The following is a 27,677-nucleotide window of genomic DNA, read 5'->3' as shown; positions in this document are numbered from 1 at the left end:
GATATAACTTAGAACAAATATAGATCTAACCACCGAACGGAAAAAATGGAGAAAAATAGTCCTAAAAAAGAGGTTAAAACCCCCAATTTCAAAGTAACAGAATTAACGACCACAAAATAATAACAAGCAAAAATCTCAAATTCTGTCTTAACCTTTTTTTACCACCCAACAAAACCAATCTCTCATTTGTTCTTCTGCACAATCTCACATACTTCTATTTCTCCCTCTCCTTGTCACAAGGAAAGGGCGTAGAAGAAACCAAAAACCTAAACAAAAGGGTAATAATTAAATAACTCATTGTAAAAAAAAAAAAAAAAAAAAAAAAAAAAAAAAAAAATGGAGGACTTGCAAGCGAGTGTGTATGAGCGAAGGTTTCCCTGATGGTAAATGCAAAGGATCATTCTTAGACAGGAAATGTTGGTGCAATAAGCCTTGTGCCATGTAATTCTACCTAAACAAAATATTATACTATTAGAAATATTTTAATTTATTTGTTCAAAAAATAGAGACTAATTTAATTTTAGTCCATCATTAAGTCTAAGGGATGGAGAAGTGATTTCTAAATCCATATGGAATTGTAAATTCACATCAGTTCAAATCCATTTAAAACATAATGTGGATATTGAAATCCAAAAACAAATCATTAAATGGATAACATGAGATTTTAACAAGTATTTATAGATCATATAATCAATAACACATAATTTTGATAAGTATTTTAAAATCAATAATTGAATAACAAATGACTTTTGTTTAGATTTCCAAATTCATTAAAATCATAGAACCAATAACCCCCTCTAAGAGTCTAAGATATCTATACATGTACTCAAAACTAGCTCTATTTTACAATATATGGCTACTAAGCTTTGTTCGATAAAATTGACTCTTTTATATTTTTTAAGTATTAAATATTTTAATAGAATTAGAATTGACAAGTGTTGATATTTTATTGATAAAATTGACACGTGTCACAAGCTTGTTAATAAATAACTTTGAAATCAAACTTTATATAATAAGATAAGCTGATAAATAAACTAAATATTACTGATAAGTTATATAATATTGATAAAATGTTAAAAATTATATACTTGTGGATACAGTTTTTAATATAATATACTACTTGTGGTTGTGGATACGATTAATATTAATAAACAGATTTTAATATTTTATCTATATTATAATTTTAGAATATACTAAAAATCTAAAACATTTCATTTAAAAATTAAGAATATAAAATCTTTTGAGTAAAATTTGTAAGAAAATACTATAAGTGATGTGGAATAATTTTATTGTAAGTAAATAAAAAACATATCTTTTTGCAATTTTTACTAGATCAAGAGATAAAATATATACAAAACAATGTAGCACAGATATAAAACAACCGACTCGTTTTTTTCTATATATCATAATTAAGCACCCATAATACTTAATTAAACCCACCAAACCACAAATCATCATTAAACCAACAACAACCAATATGCACAGCGGAAACATACCAACAATACAACATTCCTAACCTTCTTAACTAACAACCTAACATGCTACTAAACCAGGTTCCAACACTAATCAACATAACCAAGACTACACATAACCGAGACCTTAGATCATCCTCTCCTCATCGCCATGATTCCACGCCACATATCTGCACACCACAAACAACAATTGAGATGCGTAAATATTATCACAAATACTTAGTGAGGCAATTCTCCCATCTACTGGGCTATACACACAAGCATCTGAGAAACCAACGTTTAACAAAAAACAAACAAACACAAACAAACTAGAAAAACAAGTATCAGCCGCCCGCTGAAAAGGTTGGTGTCGACCGACACCTACTTGGTGTCGATCGACACCGACTCCGCAGACACGTTTTGCTCGAAGCCGAAAGTCGAAGAACCATTTTCCATCTCTTCCAAATCGTCTGAATCTCACCCAAAACTCCTCGAAACTCATGGGAACCACAACCCAATGATGTTCATATATTTTGCCCTGTTTTCCCTTAGTATATTCACATCTTTTGCATTATTTTCTATCTCATTTGTCCATTATTGCATAGTTTTAGAACTGTTCATGTATTAGAGTAGATTTGCATTGCATTTGCATAGTTTCTTGCATAAACAGGTNGATAAATAAACTAAATATTACTGATAAGTTATATAATATTGATAAAATGTTAAAAATTATATACTTGTGGATACAGTTTTTAATATAATATACTACTTGTGGTTGTGGATACGATTAATATTAATAAACAGATTTTAATATTTTATCTATATTATAATTTTAGAATATACTAAAAATCTAAAACATTTCATTTAAAAATTAAGAATATAAAATCTTTTGAGTAAAATTTGTAAGAAAATACTATAAGTGATGTGGAATAATTTTATTGTAAGTAAATAAAAAACATATCTTTTTGCAATTTTTACTAGATCAAGAGATAAAATATATACAAAACAATGTAGCACAGATATAAAACAACCGACTCGTTTTTTTCTATATATCATAATTAAGCACCCATAATACTTAATTAAACCCACCAAACCACAAATCATCATTAAACCAACAACAACCAATATGCACAGCGGAAACATACCAACAATACAACATTCCTAACCTTCTTAACTAACAACCTAACATGCTACTAAACCAGGTTCCAACACTAATCAACATAACCAAGACTACACATAACCGAGACCTTAGATCATCCTCTCCTCATCGCCATGATTCCACGCCACATATCTGCACACCACAAACAACAATTGAGATGCGTAAATATTATCACAAATACTTAGTGAGGCAATTCTCCCATCTACTGGGCTATACACACAAGCATCTGAGAAACCAACGTTTAACAAAAAACAAACAAACACAAACAAACTAGAAAAACAAGTATCAGCCGCCCGCTGAAAAGGTTGGTGTCGACCGACACCTACTTGGTGTCGATCGACACCGACTCCGCAGACACGTTTTGCTCGAAGCCGAAAGTCGAAGAACCATTTTCCATCTCTTCCAAATCGTCTGAATCTCACCCAAAACTCCTCGAAACTCATGGGAACCACAACCCAATGATGTTCATATATTTTGCCCTGTTTTCCCTTAGTATATTCACATCTTTTGCATTATTTTCTATCTCATTTGTCCATTATTGCATAGTTTTAGAACTGTTCATGTATTAGAGTAGATTTGCATTGCATTTGCATAGTTTCTTGCATAAACAGGTGATTTTGGATCCTAAGGAGCATGGAAGTGATGCTGAAGCATATTGGAGCTGTCAAGAGAAGGAAACAAGGGATTTGGAGCTGAAGAATCAAGGTCCGGAAGTCCACTCGACCAAGCACTCGGCCGAGTGCGGAGAAGGACTCGACCGGATGGGAGAAGCAAAAGAAGAAGCCACTCGACCAGCACTCGACCGAGCACATGGTCGAGTTGACCGAGCCACCCACTTATTTTGTCTTTTAGCATTTTTAGGGCTTCCCTTCCTTTTCCTATAAAAGGCCTTGTACTCTGCAGCCACAAAAAAGAGAGACTTTTTAGAGTACAATCCTAGACCTAGTATTTATCCTTTTGGGGAATTATTTCTTTTGCTTTTTATTTTGCTTAGATCTTTTAGCCACTTTTGTTTATTTATCTAAGAAATCTTTGATACTTTTTGGTTTCATAACTTTCAAAGTATTAAGAATTTGAGTTTGATTTCTTCTTCAATATTGTAGATCTTCATCTCATCTTTCTAAAAATGCAAGTTCATTGATTTCTGGGTTTATGAATTTGTTCATCATGTTTTGTGATTGTGAGTAGTGGTTTAGGATCTTAAGGATGGGTTAGGCTGGATGATGGTTGTGGTTGTTTAGATTGATCAAGCTTGTTTGTTATAGATCTCTTCTAGGCTACATATGCTCTATGCTAATCTTATATCTGAGAGGGTAAGGTTAGATCTTAAGCTTCTTAGCATCACACCAATGTCTATGTTGTTAGATAAGGCTAGATCTAGAGATTATCATGAAGCATGCTAAGAGATTAGATGTTTTGTTGATTTTTGACTTTAATGATCTGTTGTTTAATGCCCGCTTTTATATGATCTTTGCTAGTGAGAGCTAGACTGAGAATATCTTAGCTTGATTGTTATTGCCAAAAGATTGGATTAACTTGTATTATGAGATCATTGTCTAGAGATGGCTCATGTTTGATTGAGGTTTGTTAACCAGTTTCAGATAATCATAGCTTGAATCCAGCCCATGAATCCATCCTTAGGACCTTCCTTATTTATTGATTTCCTTTTTAAGTATTGTTAATTGATTGTTGCTTGCTATGTTTCAATATTTGCTCTGGTTCTGGCATTCGCTCATCAACTCGACCATCCACTCGATCGAGCATCCGATCGAGCATCCGATCGAGTGCTTGCTCGAGCTCCTTCTAGAGTTCCTGTTTTATGTTCTGCATCTTCCTGTTTCATTTCCTGTTTCATTTTAGTTGCATTTCCTGTTGCATTCATTTAGTTTTTGTTTAATCATGTGGCATTACTTATTTTGTTTACTATAATTCATGTTCCTGTTTCATTTCATTATTGTTTTAATCATTCTGTTTATTTTGCATTTAGTACCCTGTTTTTAGTAGGTTTTCATTTTGCATTTCTTAATCTTCATTAGGTTGTTAGTGACAAACATCATTTATATTTGGCTTGACTTAGATGAGTATTCACATCCTGATTGCTTGCATCACACTCATTATGGTTTGACATCCTTTATGCTACAACTACATAAGGGTAATTGAAACACCTTGCATACATCTCTATATTCATCATCATATCATATCATCCATCATCATCACCCATAGAAACCAAGTTTCACCCAACCAAATGCATACAAGAAAACACCACAAACAGCCATAAATAAGGAAAAACAAAGAATTCTCAGGCTTAGATCAGCCATGGTCATGCATTCACCTCTTTGCAGGAAGTTTCTGGCCCACAACAACGAATCCAATACCTTGGAAGGTTTATCCTTCGTTCCTATCACCATATTTCCACTCCACAGGAGCATATCTCACCAAACAATCCTAGAATCTCCAAGATCTCCCAAGTACACACTCTCTTCTCTCTTTTCTCTCTATTTTCTCTCTGGAACAGCTAAAAGTGGCTTTTCCGAAACCTTCAGGACGACTTCTCACATCAATACCTCGGTTTGGGACTCCACTTAAACCAAACTGCTCGAATTCAACGATTTAAATCAATCAGGTCGAACTAGAAATTGTTGGTGTCGATCGACACTACCTTTGGTGTCATATTTTCAAATATCATATTTTATTCCACATATCTTCATAAATTTTCATTTTCACATTGACATATAATATACGCTGATATTTTTACCAACTTACTGTAAAATGCGAACCTTTTCACATAATTTCTTACAAGTTAATTCAAACATCAAGAGCTCTTCTTTCTTTCTCTTATTCTCTTGCTTAATTTAGTTATAAAAAAAATAAAATAATAAAGAGCTCCATGCAGTTTCTCTCAACACTCTTCTTCCTAGTCCTACTTGTTGTCGTACGAGGTATACAAATCTATCTTTCCACTAGTTAATAAACAAATCTACTGAAATATACGAATTCTTTTGGTTTTAAAATTGAATTCTTATTGTTGATATGTTCTTATATAGGTGTGATGAAGATGGTTGAAGGACAACCCCAAATGTGTGAAGCCAAAAGCATCATTTTCAGGGAATTTTGCAAGCGAGTGTGTATCACTGAAGATTTCCCTGAAGGTCGATGCAGAGGATTCTTCAAGACCAAGTGTGTTTGCAGGAAGCCTTGTTTTAATTCTACCTAAACCAAATATTATACTATATTTTTTTTTGAATAAAATGTTAACTTTATTCGGAAAAACTGTTTACATCAGTGTTTGTTTTATTGTTCTAACTTCTAACGTGTTTGTATAAACTTTAAAAGTACAAAACAGAGAGGATCAGTTTGTGTTATCTTGACACTAGCCACATCGTATCGCAGCTTCATATTTGCCTTTACTTTGAGTGTAGAAAAAATTATACTATTATGAATAATTAGGGATTAACCCGGGCGTAGGTATATTTGACTACTGGGATTTTAAGTTGATTAAGTTGGTTTTAATTTTTTTTAATTTGTTGACTATACATGGAACAAAATCATGCGATCGATGCTCTATTTATCAGATTAGTTAAATTTAGATGGTACTATTAATTGTTGATTTTATCTATTATTTTCTTCATTGTAATTTATTTAATACTATATATATATATATCTATCTATCTATATATATGTACATTTATTATTAGTCTAGATAATATTGTTCTCATCTATACATCTCACTTTTTTTTCCATTAGTATATTTTTATATACTTTTTATTTGTCTGGACGAAATGCCTATATGGGATCGGAGTTTTGGCTGTGTTGACACATTAGAAGAAGAAGTAACGCAAGTTCTGGTGTTCAGAAATAAAACCAAATCATTAGCTGTTAGAAGAGTAACTGGTAGATAACTGCAAATGTAAAGCACAACACAATAGTAGAAGGACAATACTTGGATTCACCCCTAAGTATTTGTCATAGTAGAATTTTCAAAACCCACATACACATAAAGACGACTCCCACCATACAATGAAACAACACACAATTTAATCAACTAATCACTTAGTTCACAATTGTCAACAACCATTTATTAATAGGTTCAGTTGGGAAACTTCTCCCGGCCAAGCTTAATGATGCAAATAAAAAGATGAAACAACAAACAAAGGACCATTAGTTTTTTTAAATTAATAGAGCACATGTGTTTCGTAGCATAAAAAGAAAGAAAACATACATGACTTAGAGAATGGATGGTTAAAAAATTCACTACAACATAGGAAGGATGCTCTGCATACCTAGAGGCGCTTTAGGTATTCACCATTTCTAATAGATGTAAATAGCATATATAACGTGTTCACCATATGTAACAAAGATAATTTGGAGTTTTCGACACTGTAAATATAATTTCCAAGATAACTTAGTCCTTGAAACACGGATTATAGAAATGACCTTAATTTCACTTTCTCACCTGGAAATAATTATATGACTCCGTGTTAATATATGTTCACTCTTTCAGCGGTAACTTGTATTATATTATTTTAATTGAGGTGTAAAAGTTAATTGTTGTGTTTTAAACTATTTTTGATAAATTCATAAAAATAAAATTAACATCCATCCGAAGGTGGAGAGGCTTAACTGGATATATTCAAAAGATCTGAAGGTCAGTTCCGTCTCTATAAAAGGAAATGCCAACATCTCTCCTTTCTACAACTTTTTATGATATTACAGTAAAACCTCTATAAAGATCAAGACCATAAAATTTTATTAATTTATAGAGGTTTTAATTTATTGATAAATTAATAATTATTAATTTATGATGAGATTTTCTCATTTTCATAATTTTGAAAATTTTCTATTAGAACATAAAATAATTTTTTTTTTTCATAAATTTCAATTATTTACTAAATCATCTAGGTAAAAATGATAAATGTTAGAAGTTTAGAGTTTAGAAGAAATTGTTACTACTATCCTTTATGTTAATAATATTGCGGTATCTTTAGAACCAGTTACTAATTAAACAATTATCGCATATAGACTCTCCATAATTTTTGGATGCGATTGAGAAGACAACAATGAAAAAGATTAGAGATGAGTTCCAACGAGAATGCAAATTCAAGAATAGGCAAACAACAATAGAGTCATATTTCACTAGATTTTCTTAGATATATATATATATATATATTAGTTTATTTGATTATTAATTTATGATATTGATGAGACCATATTTTTACATAGTTTTTCCAAAAAAATTATTATCTTATTATTTTATCGAAATGTGTCATTTTATATACCGGTCCAACTTGGAAATTTTTTTTTTTATTAATTTATAGCGAGTATTAATTTAAAGAGGTTTTACTGTATTAAACAAAAAGAGATCAGAAAATTTAGACAATTACCTCATTTTCCCTCCTAATGGCTCAAGAACGTCTTCAACATCCTAGCTCTCACAACGAAGGTGAAGTTGGCTCTCACATTTGCATCTCACATATGCTCGCTTATAGCCATCCCAAATACTGTGATGCCGAAGTAGAATCTCTAGAGGCCTCTTGACTCTGTCTTTTAGGATCTATCTTAAATCACTGTCATTTTCAACCGCACACCTCTTTAACTTCGCTTGGAGTCATTGCCTGCTTGACAATAATTAAGCTACGCTTTGTTCTTTAGAGAGCTATGTGCCAGGAAAAGTAACATTTTTAATCACAAAATGAGAACATACTAAGTCAGTTGAACTTGTCATATCCTCTCATGCCTCTTGTCATAGCCGAATGACAATTGCGTTGGACTCAAGAAATGGCAGAAGGAGATATCTCTAAAAACTCTCCTTATTCAGATTGTTGATAGTTAAGATTTCAGCAGTTAATTACCATACCTTAAGATTCACCCGAATCTATTACCAAACACTCTGTTTGTCTTTTGAATAAAGCACTGCATCATGCACGAAGACAACTTCATTTAAAGAAGATAAGCAAAGTGACAAAAATATAAGAGTGTGATAGTCTTTGTTTACCATCTAATAGTGTTGACCTCTTTAAAGAACAAAAAAAGTGTATACTAGGCGTTTTACACTTTCTTAAATTCTTCAATTTTAATAGCAAACTAAACTGATGGTAAGAAACTCAAAGCCTTTAATCAATTGAGACAACCCTGTAAAGTTGTAACCTTGTGAGTTTCAAATTATAATTACAAATAACGAACCAAAAACTATATGGTCTCTTGAAGTGTAAGATTAAAGAAGAGAAGATATGTACCTTGAGTCAAAAGGATAAGAGAGGTGGATCAACTCTTGAAATTGCAAGAGTCCTGTGTCGTAAGAAAATAATTATTTCTTACCCCATGTATGTGGTGGTCTTATAGTTAGTAGGTTATTTAATTGAGTTTGTTATATTTTGTTTTTTGGTAACCAAAAGGACATATGTTAAACTGTATGTCATGCTTATGCTTATAAAAACAAGTGCTAAGCTACATGTCATGCTAAAGCTTATAAGAGGACAACTGTGAAGTTGCATGTTGTGTTTGAAGCAATGCTAGACACTTTTTCTCACACTTGTCACCAATGTCTTCATCTCTACTATGATGGATGATTGAGATTAAATAAGAAGACAAAACCTTTATAAGGAGTAAGGTCATCTTCCCTCCTATAAATAGATGGTTTGTTCCATCACAAATCATCATGTGACAACCCGTCCCGCAGATCCCACTAGCCCACTGCTAGCCGTCCCAACGGACCCCAAGTTGGTATGCCACCACATGAGGTAAATGATCGAGGGGAGAGTAATCGTGATTGCAATGGCGAGCTGGTTGTTGAAAGCCATTTAGAGGAGATGAATTTGTAATGAAAACCCTAGGGAAGAGTAAGAGGTAATCTTAATAATTAAGGGGAACTCAAATTATAGGAGCTTAAATGTCGTTGGCTTACGCTTAGGTCTGTGGTTGTTTTCAAATGATTTTAGAGACGCTGACATGGCAACTCAAGATTAAATATTGAAAAGCTGAGGTGGACGGACACAAAGAGAAACCTCAAATTGTCCCTTCTATTAGTAGTCATTTAATTTAAAGACATTACTAAGACTCTGTTCTTTTGCTAAACGCTGCGGCAACGACTGGTAAAGAAAAAAAATAGTGTTGCTGGAGAGAAAAATACATAGAGATGAGAGAAGTGTCGCAGATGATTAAAGGTGATGAAGATTGATGATTTTCAGCGATCGATGCAATACCGTCGCGACTCAACAGACGTCATTGGTGACTGATTTAGATCTGTAATTTTCAAGCCCATGATATCGCTTAACATTGCTGCTACTCCGCTTGACACGTCGTTTTAATCTGCCGCCGCCGCAACCGCAACGTTTAGCAAAAAAATAGAGCCTAAGGTCATCTCCATCAATGCATCTTATAAGTTTGCTAATAATAAACAGAATAAAAATAATGTAAACAGCTTAATTTTACTAAGCATCGATCGTTACATAAGATGTTTTAGATTCATTTAGAAACCTATGTGTGTCAACTTTTGATTGGCTGGGAAGAAAAGTTTTTTTTTTCATTTAATTTTTTGTTATTCTCTCTCGTCTCTCTCTTTCGTCTCTAATTGATCGATGGCAAAAGCTTCGAAGAAGAAGCGGAGAATTGAGAAGTGAAATAATCAAAAAAGCTGGATAATGATCTCTTTGATTTCACTTCTACATCGACATGAATTAGAGTTTTATGGATGTGAGAATAAATGAGGATTCTACAAATTGGAACTGATGCTAGCGAAATTATAATGATAGTTGTTTGGGAATTTGAAAATGATATGTTTGTTTGAATACTTCGCATTGAATACTTTGTTTGATGATAAGAAACCTTTTTTTTTTAGAATAAGAATCTGATTTTTTTATAAGTGTTTGATGAATATTAATATATGTGTATGCTGATTTGAAATCAATACTTAATTGTGGTCTCCTCCATTCTTGTGTATATCCTTTACTAGGTTGGTTCAGGCTCAATGTCAAGAACTAATGCTATTCCTAGTGAGTGTTCGTTTAGCAATTATGCAGCTCAAGTTGATCAGACCAAAGACAATCTTGTTTCTGAAATGTTGATTGATTTTTTTGGTTCTCACTTATTGTCAAAGTCTGAGATTGTTAGGTATACTGTGAAAGTATGTTAATATAATCCCTCCCTCATTTTTTCCATTTGATTGCAGCAGAACAATACTTGATGCTTGAAAGTGTTTTTTGTATCGTTCTTCGTCTTGACAGGTAAGGTACAATTTTCTCAAAATGTTTGGCCTTTTTTGAGATTAGTCCTTGAGCATTTCCATGATTGGTTTCAGTTGTTATGGTAACAAGTCAAGGTTGTTCCAAGTATAAAACATATGCAAGATCACCCTTTTGAATCAGCTAAGAACTTCATGATTGATGAGCATAGCGGTTCTGTTTATTTCCTCTGTTTTCGGTTGTGTTTGAGACTTCAAATTCACAATAGGTTTCAGGTATAGACATGTTATAAGCTCTGAGCAACAATATCTGCAAATAAATTGTTTTATTCAACATCTTAGTATTTGTATCTCATTTGTCATCTCCTGCTGCTGATTTTCTACATGATGTAAATAGGCTCAATTCTCCGAAGTGAGGCTAGCTGCAATGCCGCCATCTGTTGGTCCCCGCATGCCAATGTATCCCCGGGTGGTCCTGGTATTGGACAACAAATGTTCTATGGTCAGGCTCCTCCTAACATGATTCCTCCCTAGGTAATTCATCATGTTTGCTCTACTTTAAGTAGTTGTGTGCAATTTTGCACAAAGATATTTGGTTTATGGGACTTTGAAGTAATGTAGTGGTCACAGTTCACCATATTATGTATCTACTCGCCCACAAACTAATGAAGAAATTTGATGTTGTGAGGAATTCATTTGAGCTCTCTATGATTGCATGCAAGTGCATTAGAGCTTATGTGAAGAACAAGAAAAATCAGAATCAGGCAAACAAATCTCTTTTAGTCAAGAACAAGACAATTTTATTAAGGACTCCAAATTTAACCACTTTCAATGGATCTATGAAATAATAAAATTTCTTAATAAGTTCTTAATTTTATTTTTTTCCAAAATAAAGAATAAAATATGTTTAAAAAAACTTTAGTTAAACCCTTTGATGGACGTGCCCTAAGAGTCTAAGAAATATATATATATATATATATATATATATGTACTCAAAACTAGCTCTATTTTACAATATATGGCTACTAAGCTTTGATCTATTATATTTTACATTGTATTTGTTGTTAATGAATAAAGATATAAGATTATAAACACATCTATATTAACATTTTTGAAGTATATTGTGTGTTCTATTCTTTAAATTATAATAATTTACAATATTAATCTTTAGAAAATTGCACACAAAAACAATTAAGTTAAATATGAAAATCAAAATCGAAACTAATTATCAAAGTATATTATGGCATTTGAAGTTTTTCAGTTTAAGAAATAGTCCCTATGTTTTTCAGCAGTAAATGTAATCTTTTATTACGTAATACGAATCCTATTTAATAGCCTAAAATCTGATATACTCCCCTTGATTACCATAATTTAGTTGGATATTAAACAATAAAAGCGTATTCAAATATTAATTTAAGGAATATTCCTTACCTTCATGTTATAGTTTGTGTTTTCATAGAAACAATCCCCTATTTAATAAAATGGAAGTACACGACTTCAAATTTGTAGACTATATAATTTTAATAGTAGGTTACAAATGGGTTATAAAAAGATTGATATTAATTTGTTACAAGATATATGTTAGGTGTAACCTGTCTAACTGTTCATTTTCGGAAGATTAAAATTTCAATAGATTTTAGACAATTAATTTCAGAATATTCTTAATTCTCTTTTTACTGACACCAAAATATATCCTCCAAATATTTAATTGATGCATCACATTGTTTCCAAAAGCAATAAACAGAATATTCTGAATTAATTGTCCACAGAAAAAATACTGGTAAGCATAAAATGGGAATAAAATCTAAGCAAATAATAACAATTAATCTTGATTCCTAATATCTTAATCAAGATAATGATAAAATTCTTTTTATTTATATTATAATTTTTATATAATTTTTTTTGTTGAATTTTATAATTTTATATAATATGATCAACTTTAAATTATTTATTTTAATTTTTTTTAATATATTGAAACTTGATATAAAAGTTAGAAACTATAAACACTCTGAATTGATTTGTTATAGCGATGTCAATAATATGTCAATATAATATGAAAGAATTTCAAGAAACCAAGTATATTAAAACAAAAAGTATAACAATATATTAAATTACTCATAATATAATATTAATAACTCGCTTTCTAAAAACCAAATTTACAAAATTATGTCTTATAATAACATTCAAGTCATGATGTAGAATATATATTGTTGAAATAACTTCACATATATAACCTAATACAACATATTAAAATTTTCTTTTAATATATAAAATATACAAAATTTTGTATAAAACAAAATTTGACTAGTGTTATAGCACGGGTACTTATTGTTAAATCATAACTTACAAAATAGATGTCTTTTTCAAGCCATCATATTTAGTATATGATTTTATTGCATAATGTTTTATCCAAAAAAACTTTTAAAAACAATCACATAAATTATATTTTATATAAAAATTACAATAAATAAAATGAATTTCAACTCGTGCTATAGCACGGGTCTTAATCTAGTAACGATGTATTGTGCTTGCAATCAAATAATCCAAAATCGGTCAGATTACTATTGATTATAATAACAAATATTTGTGTTTAATGCTGACATCCCCTATATAATAAAATGGAAGTACACAACTTTTATTTGTAGACTATATAACTTTTATAAGTTGGTTACAAAATATGTTATACATTAAATATAAGTTGGTTACAAAAAAACGTTATAGATTAATTGGTCAATTCGTGGGCTATATGAATACACTTAAGAATATCCCAAAGAATTTTCTTAAAGAGAATATTCCAATGATTTATACAATTTCCTAAATAAAATCTTTAGTTTTCCATATATTGTTACAAAATATATACTGTTAGGCATAAAAATATATTCTTAGGCTTAGAAAGGAATAAAATCTTGGCAATTTATCACACTTAATCGTGATTTTCGAGATCTTATTGTGCAACTGAAAATAAAATCTTACCTAAGCACGAGTCATATTAAAAAACTTTCACCATACATGTTCAAAAATTAAAATAAAAACAAACAACATACATAACCATTTCTCAGACATAAAATTACAAAATTAACAATATAAAACTTACAAAATAGGTATTTTTCAAGTCATTATATTTAGCATATGATTATGCATAATGTTTTATCCAATTTTTTTTTAAAAAATAATCATATAAATTATATTTTATTCTAAAATTATAATATAAATAAAAAAAATATCAGTCCGCTAGCGGTCCTAATCTAGTTGAATAATAAAAATGTAAAATTTTAAAGATTAATTTGCATAAAATCAATGAAACTCTTTATTCTCTGTATATATTACGGTTATTTAGTAGCCAAATCAATGGGCACATCACCGATGCAATTCCTCTATGCATGTGGCATGGACTAATTAAGGCTCTTCCCTACCCTTTTCTCAGTTGAATGAATCTCTTCATTTTTCTAAGTCTAGTGGATTCGGAAACGGTTCCTTCCTTTTTTTTTTTGTCGACAATCTCCTTCTATGTTACCTTAATCTACAGGTTTTGGTTTTGTGGGGAATGGTTATGGTTTTGATTCTTTTATTATGGTGGTTCATGTTTCATGTTTGGGTGTGCATATATTTGCAGGGTTTTTTTTTAGCCTCAGATTTCTGATGAGATCATCCTCGATGTAAGGTAAATGTTTGAAAGATTGATCAAGAGAATGTAACCATAATCTGTTGTAACTTTTTGACTTATATCTTTGGTGCAACACTAATGATTGTTTTTTTTTTTTGGGGGTTTGTAAACAGTTATTTAAATTTATTATCGATACACATGTGATTGGAGGATTAGAAGATGGATTGGTTATTTTGTTGATGCAAATGTGATCTAAAATTTTCTTGTGAGTTGTGAATCCAACATAGAAATTAATTTTATTGACTGACAAGTGTGAAGCAAACATAGAAACCAGATTCACCAGCCAACCTAATTTTTTTCTTTTTTTTAATGATATTATTAAGTTCAGGAATTCTATTTATATATTACACCAGAATTATGTAGAGAGCTTTATGATATTTTTATTTCGTAAATTAGCAAGTTTAAAATAAAATTGTATTATGTACCAGTACTACATATACATATTCCTCCTACTAGCTTACTGCTACATATGACATATACATATTCAATACTAGATTTTAACCCGCGGTACATCACGGGATTTTGTTTTTTGCATATTTTAAATAATTTACTAAAAAAACATTATGTTGGATAAAATATATATATTTAAAGTTTTTTATAATAATATTGAGATATTTGTAATTTTATTTGCTTTATTTATTTAAAAATTATTATATTCAGTTGGAATTTAATTAATCAAATTCTTTTATTTTAGAATTTAATCAATCAAAATTAGTTGTTGTGAAAGTAAACATCTGTTAATATGTATAATACTTTGTAGTTTATATAATATTATTTAAATTTTATCCGCCAATTTGAAATTAGTTAGTTTCGCCCAGAACCTCTTAGCTATTAAAAAAAAATTAAAAAGTATATGAGTGTAAGGGTTAGTGTTAGTTTTAACTCTTTTAATATAAAATTAAGTTTTAAGATATTTTGTTTTGTGTTTTTAGACCAACCCGCAAAACAAAATAAATGTACTAATATTAACCCTAATTCTCATCACATGCTTGTGATTTTTTTTAGTGTAGGCTTAGACCCGTGATAAGTAAAACTTTCCATAAAGTACTGCTGCTTATTTAGTATTGTGCGTATGACTAAGTTTATTTATTTATTTAGTTAGTCATTGTAATTAAAAAGGAAAATAGAAATTGATTTTGTTCAGATATTTTAGAAAAATATGTATACCCGATTATTGCTTAATTATTTTTATTATTATTATTTTTAATTCTTAATTATAATGGCATGAAATATAAATATTTCTCAACTTCAAGTCATTTTTGCCAAAACTATTACAAAATATTAATATAGATATTTATACTGAAATTTTATTTAAAGAATTTATTTACATTAGAAATATAACTATTTTGTAAGTTTAATAAAGTTTACGATGATATAAATTTAACTTGAAGAAAATTATTATGGATGCTAAGAAAAAGATTTTTAAAAAAAAAAAAAAAAAAATCAACCTTTATTTCTATGACTAGTATATACAGACTACAGTTATATAATAAGAACACAAACTCGATCGTATGCATTTTGCAGATATTTTTCTTAAAAAATCAGATTTTATATCACAGGTTTCCATTGTTCTTCATTGTCGTATTCATCGAGAAAGAGAATACACGTTGCTCCTATACCAATAGAGCTTCATACACGTTGACCAAAATAACAAATACAGAAACTAAACACGTGTGTAGGTGCGTGTACATGTGTTTACTATAAAATACGACATTCTCACACTAATTTTTTACAAATAAACTTCAATTTCAAAATTATATCTTAAGTAGTTGCTAACAAAAGACATGAAGAGTTCAATGCAGTTAAGCTCTACCATTTTTTTTTCTTAATCAACCCGCCACACCAGCAGCCACCAGGCATGCAATTATAGTTTGTCACAATATTAAGTACGTAGTTAGTAGTTACGTTATAACCAAAATTACTAAAACATATAATAAAATCCGCTTTTAATTAAATACATTGGTTTATGCGTCTACTAATTAATTTTAGCATTTGATGATGTTGTAGAATAGGTCCACAAAATAACTAGAAATATTCTCCTAATTTGCTATGGGCTTTGTTTTATAGCTGAAAAAACCGATAGGCTATTGTAAATCAAATAAATTTTACATAGTAACTTTCATCATTTATAGCGAATTTTATTACTAATATTTGATTTGATTTTTTTAGCAAAGCTATATTTATCATCAATTTTGGTTACAGCTATTTAGGCGTTACATGAAATATTAGGCATTGGATGGGTGCTATAAAAATGGTTGTAATAGTGACAAAAGTTTGCGTCATTTTCTTATTGAATAAACACATAAAAATAATCAGAGATATAGATATGGTTGAGGGGGACAACAAATGTGTGAAGCAAAGAGAAGAGCCTGAACTAAACTGGAAGGACATGTGTATGAAATGGAGGAATTGTCGACAAGTAGTATGCATAAGCGAAGCATATAAGGTGTCACTGACGCCTGACGGTAGTTGCAATTTTGGAAATAATTCACCCACAGATGCATTTTGGTTTCGTGAGAGGATAGGTTTAAAGATCACATCCAGTTTATGGAAAAATGACATAATCCCTTCTTTTAAACTTAATTCTCGATTAGTGACATAACATCCGAACTTTATCGAATTACTCTGCCTAACTTCAAATGGAGTCAACAACTTGAATTCTCCACGTCCTTCACTAAATTTACAAGCACCACAATTTATTTTAGTTGAAATAAATTTGTGAAAATAATATGACTGTCCAAACCCAAGCCAACTCCACTATTAATATAATATTATCCGATTTGGCTGCAGGTGGCAAAACATATCTATTAATGAAGATAGAGCTCTTGTAAGTAAATTATAAAAACATATCTATTTTACATTTTTACTAGATCAAGATAGATAAAAGAGAGAGATATTAAGAGCTCTTTCTTCATTAATATACTTCATTAGTAGATTTTATTCCATATATCTTCATTAATCTTCATTTTCACATTGATAAATAATATAGTTTGGTATTTTTACCAACTAAGCTATATGCTTTTGTTTACTATAAAATGCGAACCTTTTCACCTAATTTCTTACAAGTTTGATTTAAACATCAACAGGTTTCTACTTGTTTTCTTATCACAGAAAAAGAAAAATGAAGAGCTCTATGCATTTTATCTCTACACTCTTCTTCCTAATCGTACTTGTTGTCGGACCAGGTATACAAATTTATCTTCCCACTAGCTTTAAACAAATCTACTTAAATATACGAATTCTTTTGGTTATATTATTGAATTCTTATTGTTGATATGGTCTTATATAGGTGTGATGAAGATGGTTGAAGGACAACCCTAAATGTGCCAAGCCAAAAGCATTAACTTCAGGGGATTTTGCTTGAAATGGAGGAATTGCAAGCGAGTGTGTATCAGCGAAGGTTTCCCTGATGGTAAATGCAGAGGAGGATTCTTTAACAACAGCTGTATGTGCAAGAAGCCTTGTGCTATGTAATTCTATCTAAACATAATATTATACTATTATGAATATTTTAATTTATTTGTTCAAAAAAGAAAAAGAGTAATTTAATTTTAATCCATCACTAAGTCTAAAAGTCTAAGATATCTATACATGTACTCAAAACTAGCTCTATTTTACAATATATAGCTACTAAGCTTTGTTTAAAATTGACTATTTTATATTTTTTATTATTAGATATTTTAATAGAATTAGAATTGACAAGTGTTGATATTCTGGTTATAAAAATTGACAAATGTCATGAGTTTGTTAATGAGTAAATTTGAAACTAAACTTTATATAATAAAATAAGATGATAAATAAAATAAAAAATTTTACATGGAATTTGGTTATAAATATTACTGATAAGTTATATAATATAGATAAAATGTTAAAAATTATATACTTGTGGATATGGTTTTTAATATAATATATTACTTGTGGTTGTGGATATGATTAATATTGATAAACATATTTTAATATTTTATCTATATTATAATCTTAAAATATACTAAAAATCTACAAAATTTCATTTAAAAACAGTAAATATATCTCTCTTTATATTTGAGTAAAATTTGTAAGAAAATACTATAATGTGGTGTGGAATAATTTTATTGTAAATAAATTGCAAAAAATATATATATTTTGCAATTTTTACTAGATCAAGAGATAAATATAAAGAAAACAATCTAGCATATATATATATATATATATATATGTATATATATATATTCACAGATTTTTTTTTCAAATAACAGATTTTATTCCACATATCTTCATTAATTTTCATTTTCACATTGACATATAATATACGCTGATATTTTTACCAACTAAGCTTTATGCTTCTGTTTACTATAAAATGTGAACCTCTTCACATAATTTCTTATTAAGCTTTCTCTTAATTCTCTCGCTTAATTTAGTTATAAAAAAAAAATGAAGAACTCTATGCCGTTTTTCTCAACACTCTTTTTCCTAGCCGTACTTGTTGTCGGACCAGGTATACAAATCTATCCCCCCCCCCCCCTAGTTAATAAACAAATCAAAACAAAGATTAAAATTGGTTCGAGAAAGTAAAGTATCTAACTTTTGTGAGTTACATATTAGAGGAAGGAAACGAGAGAAGGTAGTTACGCGAAAGAAGAAAAGATTCTCATTTCATTCATCTTAGTTGATCTTACATTTACAATGAACCCTCTTATATAACTAGAGAGTTTGACTCATGTTTACTAAACCAAAACTAAACAAACCCGGTTTACACAAATCAATTTAGACCAATTACCAATTTCATATTATACTCTAATACCCTCCCTCAAGATGGCATGTATATGGAGATCAAGCCCATATTGCCAATAAGAGCATGAAATTGTCCTAGTTGTACGGCTTTAGTGAAAACGTCCGCTAGCTGTTGGTCTGTTGTGACATGAAGTGTTTTGACCAGACCATTAGTAACACAGTCTCTGACCTTGTGATAGTCTATCTCAAGATGTTTAGTTCTTTCGTGAAAGACTGCATTATTTGGAATGTGAATTGCTGTAGTATTATCACAAAAGAAGGCGTCTGTAGTTCTCCAAGAAGATTTACCAACCATTGTATCTCTTTGACAGCAAAACCCATTGCACATACTCTGATTCTGCAGAGGACATCAAAATAGTGTCCTGCTTTTTAGATTTCCAAGAGATCAGAGATGTACCAAGAAACATGCAATATCCAGTGGTTGAGCGTCGAGAGTCTTTGCAGGAACCCCAATCAACATCTGTAAAAGTTGTTAATGTAAGATCTGTTGTAGCCGAGTAAAACAAACCCATGCCAATACTTCCTTTTAGGTAGTGCAATACTCTATACGCAGCCTGTAAATGAGAAGGCTTGGGAGCAGAGGTAAATTGACACAACCTATTTACTGCATAGGTAATATCAAGCCTTGTTATTGTCAGATACATCATCCTTCCCACAAGTCTTCAATACCGTTTTGGATCCGAAAGCAAAGGTTCCGAACTATCATGAACTAGTGAAACATTAGGATCCATTGGAACACTCACTTCTTTGCAAGCTAACAAACCCGTTTCTTCAAGCAATTCCAAAGTATACTTGCGTTGACAAAGAGAAATCCCTTTGCTTGATCTTGCAATTTCAAGTCCAAGAAAGTATCTCAAAGTTCCAAGATCTTTGAGTTTAAAAGAACTCTGTAGATCAGATATTAGCTTGGCAACTTTACGCTCATCATTAGTTGTGATGATAATATCATCAACATACACCAACACAACAACATACTTCCCATTCACATTTCTCACAAACAACGTATGATCAGTATATGATTTCTTAAAACCAAGTTGCAGAAGAACAGAGCTAAATTTAAGGAACCACTGATGCGATGCTTGTTTCAAACCATAGAGAGATTTGTGTAACTTACATACTGCATTTGGTGGCAATGTTTCTCCTGCTTTTGCTGTATACCCAAAAGGAAGATTCATATAGATTTCTTCATCTAAATCCCCATTCAAGAATGCATTTGATATGTCAAGCTGATGTAAGCTCCAATTCTTGGCAGATGCTACAGCAAGGAGAGTCTTCACTATTGTCATCTTGGAAACGGGAGAAAAAGAATCAACAAAATCCACACCCTCCCTCTGAGTATACCCTTTAGCCACAAGTCGTGCTTTGTAACGTTCTAGACTACCATCAGCGTTGAGTTTAGTTTTATAACCCCATTTGCAGCCAATAGCTCGCTTATCTGGAGGAAGTGAACACACGGACCAAGTGTGAGTGCTCTCAAGAGAAATAAGTTCCTCATTCATCGCTTGAATCCATTCTTCAAATTTCTTGGCTTGAGTAAAAGTAGTTGGTTCTGCAAACTTTGTGACAGCACAAATGTATGTTTTATACTCCTCTGTGAGATTGTCATATGTCATATAAGCAGCCAAAGGATATGGGATGTCTGTTGCAGTCATATTACAATAGTAATCATGTAAATATGTCGGAGACTTAGATACTCTCTTTCGTCTATCGGTAGTATGACTATCTGTTGCAGGGGTGGTACACGCATCAGTAGCTTCATTCACAACTATAGAGGGATCCTCAACCTCTATAGGAATTTCACTACTATCTTTAGCATGAGTATCAAATTTTGCACAGTCAAACATGGAGAGAAAATCTGGAGGAGAGTCAGACATACCAGTAGCAAATGGGAATATATACTCGTGAAATACCACATTTTGTGAAATATGAATGGTGTGTATTTCTATATCCAACAGCTTATAGCCTTTGTAGCTTGTGGGATAGCCAAGAAACAAGCAAGCCTTTGAACGAGGTTGAAACTTGTGTCGGTTCTTGGAAGAAGTTGACAGTAGCAAAGGCAGCCAAAAACTCTTAATCCCTTGTACTCCACTTTCTTTGATGTTAAAACTTGAAATGGAGACTTGTTGTCTAGAAGTGGAGATGGCAATCGATTAATCAGGAAAACTGAGGTTAAAACACAATCTCCCCAATATTCTAATGGAAGGTGAGCTTGAAACATTAGTGATCTTGCTACATTCAAGATGTGTTGATGTTTCCTTTCTACTACTGAGTTTTGTTCTGGTGTATCTGGGAAAGAATGGTAAGATTGAATACCCTTTGACTTATATAAATCAACAAACTGCAGTTCTGGTGCATTATCTGATCTAACCCCTTTGACAGTAGCTTTATACTGAGTTTCAATCATCTTTAAGAAATCAGGGAAGACTTTTAATACTTCTGACTTTGTCTTCAACAGATAAATCCATGTCACCCTACTGTGATCATCAACAATGGTCAGGAAATATATGTATCATTCTACTGTAGGAACAGAAAATGGTCCTCAGATGTCAATATGAAGCAGATCAAAAACACTTTGACTCATGTGGTTGTGAGATGTGTAGGGAAGATGCAATGGAAACCTTTATTATTATTCTGTTTGATTCCAAGTACATTTGTGATAGACTGAATCTTAGTTATAGAAGGATGTCCTAGTCTATTGTGCCACAGAGTGGTGTCGACAACAACATTGACTGAACAAGACAAATTCTGATTATCTACAGCAGTAATAGAAGCTCTATCCAAGACGTACAAGTTTGATATCTGTTCAGCAGTCCCAATCGTCAGTCCTTTGATAGGATCATGTATCATGCAAGATTCTTCATCAAAAATCACACGACATTTTATATCCTTGGTTAGCTGACTAACATTGAGGAGATTCAGACGAAAATCAGGAATGTAGAGGACGTTGTTCAACACTAAACAGTCATTCAACTTGATTTGACATATCCCTGCTATTCGAATATTTGGACCAGTAGGGAGTGTGACAGATTTATCTGAGTGATTCTGTGATAAACTGACAAAAAGACTCCTATCATGTGAAACATGATGAGTGGCACCGCTGTCAATGATCAAAGAACTGGATGATAATGTGTTACCTGTAGCTTTCAAAATTCCTACAAAACGTAGTGTAGAATGTGAGAAAGCCATACCAGGCAAAGTGGTGATTGTGCCTCCATAGGTTGTTTGAACCATTGATTGACCAAGTGGTGTCGTCAGTTGTGAATTAAAGTAAGCTATCACATTCTGAATCTGATCCTGTGTAAGAGGAGTAGGCTGACCATTGAGCTGAGCAGTAGATATAGACTGGCCAATAAGTTGTGTAACATTGTTGATATTATTTCCAGTATTCTCTGTGAGAGCCATTTGAGAAACAACTTGTTTACTAGGGATGACAGCAGCTTTTCCTTTATGCTTGAAGCCAACTGGGTAACCATGACTCTTTTAACATTTATCAGCAGTATGCTCATTGTATCCACAGTGAGAGCAGATAGGTCTCCCTGTCTTCTGAGTATAGATTGCATTGACAGAAACATGAGTTGCAAAAGTCTATGGAGTAGCTACATGAAAGGCTGAAGCGTTCTACACAGGATTGATGCTTCTTTGACTGTAATCCTGATCAAGTAGATTGTAAACTTCAGCAAGATTAGGAACATTTTTCTTCATTATGATTTGGCTTCGAGCACTAGAGTAAGACTCATTCGGACCGGCCAAAAAATTTGATAATCATTGTATGTTCAGCTTGAACTGAGATGGCCTTGCAACAGTTATAGTTTTGACAAGTGTTCACAAAATCCGCTCCATCAAGATCATCCCACAATGTTTTCAATTTTGTATAGTATGTAGATAGGTCTGTGGAACCCTGATGAAGAGACCAGATTTGTTGTGTGAGCTGATAGGACCTTGGCAAATTTGTGATATGGAACCTGTAACACCCCCGAACCGTTCTAGGACTAAGAACGAATCGGATGCGTCACGTGTGATGCCCGTAGACAATCCAACCGAGGTTATTAGAACGAATCTAATACTTTAGTCAGTCCATCCGCGGGTATCGTTCCTCTCGTACACGGCCTAAGGCTTTTCAACCCGTACCATGTCCGCGAGTTGTGTTAGTCCGGACAAGACTAATATCGAGTGGAACACAAGGCTTTTAATAAAAATCTCATTTTATTACTTTAAATCATTGAAAACACTTACAAAGGATTGGGATCCCAGAGCCTAAGGCCCAAATCGATTCATACAATAAATATTCCAAATATTTCTTTATAAAGGCAACAAACTCTACACCGGTGTCCAACGTCCGTGCTTTCCCAAAGGTCTCCCAACTATGGTTACCTTAAAAACAAAAGGTAGAATCTTGAGTAATCTAAGATTACTCAGTGAGTCCTGGATCTAACAATCAACAACCCCAAACCCAATCCCCAAACAACAATCAAACACACAACACACAATCAAGCTTAAACAAGCAATCAGACTCTATACAGAGTATTCACAACGGAAGCTAACTAGCACAAACAAAATGGCACCACAGCCATCACACTACTCACTACCAATCCTAAAGGCCTTTACTACTAATAATGCGATTCTGATTTCCCACAAGACAATGTCTTCCGACCCTTAGCCAAAAAGGCTAGAAGGATCACATCCCTTCCCCAAAACCGTGTACAAGGGGCCTATTCCCTTACGGCAAAATTTACTACTTCGTCAAGTAGTATTTGGTGGTAGCGAACCGCTCTGAGCCGCTGGGACAATCACGACCTCGCCACGCACTAGCCACAGAAATGACTAACACCACACTACTTACTACGAGCCTGACATCAAGTTAGTACTACTCGCAACCAGATCAACTAACATAAACAAGTTAATCAAGCAACAACAAGATTAACTAATAACAATCAAACAATCAAACATACTTGCATAATAAAATTATGCAACAACCAATATCAACTCACACAAAGCTAGCTTATCATGCCAACCATTACCAATTAATGGCCATGAATAAACAAGCAGCATAACGGCTATACCAACACTAGCCTAACATCATGAAATTGCCTAAGCAACTTCACAACCACATATAGATCTCGAAACTATACCAAGTATAGTTCCTAAACCTCACACGAACTTCACAAAAAGAAAATAGATCAAGCAAGGATGCTAGATCTAAACCAACCAAACAAATAGATCTAACACAAAAATGTAGATCTAACTATCATCCACAAGTATAAACATGCAACCTCAATCCTAAACCCATACACAAAATAAGATCCTAGTCATGTGCTACTACACATGCTTCGGTACTCACCTTGGCCTTAACGTCGAGAAAACGACATCTACCCTTGCCCGCCTATTGATCTCGATCCAACTAGCTTTCTCCAAGGATGGATCTAAGCTTCAGACTAAAAACTTAGAAAAATATTCTAAAACAAATAGAAGACTAAGGGTAGAACTTACTTACCGGAAACCCGACCACGACTCTCGACTCGACCAACTTCTACCCGACTCGCCTCCGCAAGCTTCTCGAACTAACTAACAATCTAACTATTCTAAGGGTGAGATTTTGGTGGAAAGCTAATGAACTAAGGCTAGATTTCGTGGCTTTATATAGGGAGAGGAGTCTTAGCCTCCAAGCTCAGGCAAGCACGAGGTGGTAGATAAGCATTATCCAAAAGCTTATCTTATCCACTTTCATTCTTATCCTTATCCAAGCTTGTGTCCAGTTAAGCTTGACACATGCCATTCTCATCCAAATTTGTGGCACCTCGTGGTCCACACACACCAAGCTGGTGACACACCTACTTACACCACAAGCACCTCTACGACACAGCAGCTTCGCGGCCAAAACTGATCCGAGAGTTTTCCGACCGATTTTTACAGCTAAGCTCACATAATGTGGCTTGTCCTTAACCACGTATAAACCTTTTTGTCCCGTATCCAAACCCGTTCGATCATCGCCCGCTTGTCTCGGCCATAACAGCTCTTTCTCGGTAAAACTAGTTTTCTCGGTACAATTGATCTTTCCATCGACCAAATTGTTTAACCCTTGATAGCCAACTCAATAACCTTTAGTAAACACTCGATCATGTCCTTTGACCGAATGCATATCATCTTCCCATAGCCTTACTGCCCAATGACACTGATAGTCGGTCCTTCCCTTCTCGATATTTGACGGTAGCCGATAGAAATCTTTAAATTGCTCATGGTTTGATATAACAATCAATTCAATCATTTTTCTTCGATCAATCCTTCGGATAAGGCCTGGTTCACTGATGGCTCCATCGAATTTTTCTTTTCAAAAATTTTTCCAAGTCTCTGCCGCACGTCTACGTTCGCGGCCATCCGTCTGTATACTAGGTCAAAATAAGGGGTATTATAGAACCTAACCAGCAAGTCTTGCCACATTGCAGAAGCATCTTTGAATATCAGAATGCTACCATATATTTCTTTTGTCACAGAGTTCAGAATCCAAGATTTAACCATAGCGTTACATCTTGACCAGATGCGATAATGCGGATGTGTTTCTAACAGTCTAGGAAGAGATCCGTCCACAAACGCAAGTTTATTCTTAGCATCTAAGGCAGTAGTAATAGCTACATTCCATGTGTTATAGTTTGTTCCATCGAGTACCTCTAATATGATAGAAGAGCCTGGATTGTCGCCGTTGTTCAAGAAGTAGGGCGAATACTGGATTCCATCAAAAGCAAAGTATTCTTGTGACATTTGAGATGAGATAAGATTCGGAGCAAAAGATTGCATCGGAACTGAAGACGGAGCTGGATTGACCCCAAACAGAGTAGGATTAATTCCAAACGAAGCAGGATTAGCTCCAAAAGTGACATGATTCACCGGAATGAATGTATCTTGAACATGATTCACCGGAATAGGTGAGTGTGAAGGTGATTGCCCTGGAGAAGATGATGTACTCGACGAAATAGGTCGAGTATTTCTCGATTGAGCTGGATTTGTTGATTTCACTGCAGAATTAGAGCCGCGAGCCAATCGCTTTAAATTTCGACAAAGCGTAACCATTTTTTAGCTCAATTTTGTTAGAAATGACTGAAACCGAAAGAATCTGTTCAATGTAGGTCAAATAAAAGGAAGAAAACAAAGATCCCAAAGAGAAATCGAAGAAGATGAAATTGATTCATCGCTCTGATACCATGTTAGAAGAACGAAACGAGATAAGATAGTTACGAGAAAGAAGAAAATATTCTCATTTCATTCATCTTAGTTGATCTTACATTTACAATGAACCCTCTTATATAACTAGAGAGTTTGACTCATGTTTACTAAACCAAAACTAAACAAACCCGGTTTACACAAATCAATTTAGACCAATTACCAATTTCATCTTATACTCTAATATTACATTACCAAATCAGTTATTTTGTTGGTCTAATGCTTATCTCTGGTTGGTAGTAATGTTCAAACATTAAATGATTGCAGGTTCTCGTTAATCATAAACAATGGCTTCGGGAACTTACGTCAGTGGAGGTTAGCCACCGATGTGTATATTGGTCTATTAGCTGTTTTGGCAATGTCAAGCATTCCAGCGTGTGCGGCTTTCTTCCTCTTCACCTGAAACCCATTGTGAATTTTAAGCTTCAAACACAACAGAAAAGGAAAGATTTTGTAACGGTTGGTAAAATCAGATTAAGCACGTAAAAATACTTACAGTAGCGCCTATAACTTCCCTTAGCGCCTCATCATCAGCACCATACCGGAGAGGATTTCCCAAAGCGTATTCAAATATTAATTTAAGGAATATTCCTTACCTTCATGCTATAGTTTGTGTGTTCATAGAAACAATAACGATGTATTGTGCTTGCAATCAAATAATCCAAAATCGGTCAGATTTATATTGATTATGATAACAAATATTTGTGTTTAATGCTAACATTGAATAATAAAAATGTAAATTTTTAAAGATTAATTTGCATAAAATCAATGAGACTATTTATTCTCTATAAATACTGCCGTTATTTAGTAGTCAAATCAATGGGCACATCACCGATGCAATTCCTCCATGCATGTGGCATGGACTAATTAAGGCTCTTCCCTATCCTTTTCTCAGTTGAGTGAATGCTTTCATTTTTCTATGGCTTTACATAAGTTTGATTGTACGTTTGATTTTGCAGCTTCTTCAGTGGATTCGGAAACGGTTCCTTCCTTCTATGTTACCTTTTTTTTTTTTTGTCGACAATCTCCTTCTATGTTACCTTAATCTACAGGTTTTGGCTTTGTAGGGAATGGTTATGGTTTTGATCCTTTTATTATGGTGGTTCATGTTTCATGTTTGGGTGTGCATATATTTGCAGGGTTTTTTTTTTTTGCCTCAGATTTCTGATAAGATCATCCTCCATGTAAGGTAAATGTTTGAAAACTTGATCAAGAGAATGTAACCATAATCTGTTGTAGCTCTTT

The 27,677-nt window shown here is 32.7% G+C and overlaps 1 protein-coding gene, 2 long non-coding RNA genes and 1 pseudogene across 4 annotated transcripts in view; 3 read left to right on the top strand and 1 right to left on the bottom strand.

Annotated features, from left to right (window-relative positions):
• LOC109125572 (putative defensin-like protein 9) overlaps positions 1 to 5,708 on the top strand; it is a 7,664-nt gene extending 1,956 nt beyond the window's left edge. The window contains exon 2 of one of the 2 annotated variants that reach the window (XR_002032686.1): positions 5,655 to 5,708. Coding sequence is in view for 1 of the 2 variants with exons in the window: in XM_019227459.1 (XP_019083004.1) it covers positions 343 to 445 (103 nt within the window). In the remaining variant the exon portion in view is untranslated. Of the gene's footprint in view, positions 1 to 342; positions 446 to 5,654 lie in introns of those variants that run through there. The other variant, XM_019227459.1, reaches the window with a different exon arrangement.
• LOC104700269 lies at positions 4,942 to 9,048 on the bottom strand. Its single transcript, XR_753541.2, has 5 exons — positions 8,844 to 9,048; positions 8,603 to 8,739; positions 8,312 to 8,520; positions 7,992 to 8,222; positions 4,942 to 5,202 (listed from the first exon to the last, which is right to left on the bottom strand). It is a non-coding gene; the product is annotated as an uncharacterized LOC104700269 (long non-coding RNA).
• Positions 9,302 to 10,059, top strand: LOC109125579. Its single transcript, XR_002032693.1, has 2 exons — positions 9,302 to 9,453; positions 9,546 to 10,059. It is a non-coding gene; the product is annotated as an uncharacterized LOC109125579 (long non-coding RNA).
• LOC104704300 lies at positions 17,455 to 17,924 on the top strand (annotated as a pseudogene).

The sequence above is a fragment of the Camelina sativa genome, chromosome 7 (assembly GCF_000633955.1).
Source record: "Camelina sativa cultivar DH55 chromosome 7, Cs, whole genome shotgun sequence".
Taxonomy (NCBI): Eukaryota; Viridiplantae; Streptophyta; class Magnoliopsida; order Brassicales; family Brassicaceae; genus Camelina; species Camelina sativa.
The sequence above is the reverse complement of the archived record's forward strand: the minus strand, read 5'-3'. Positions and strand labels throughout refer to the sequence as shown.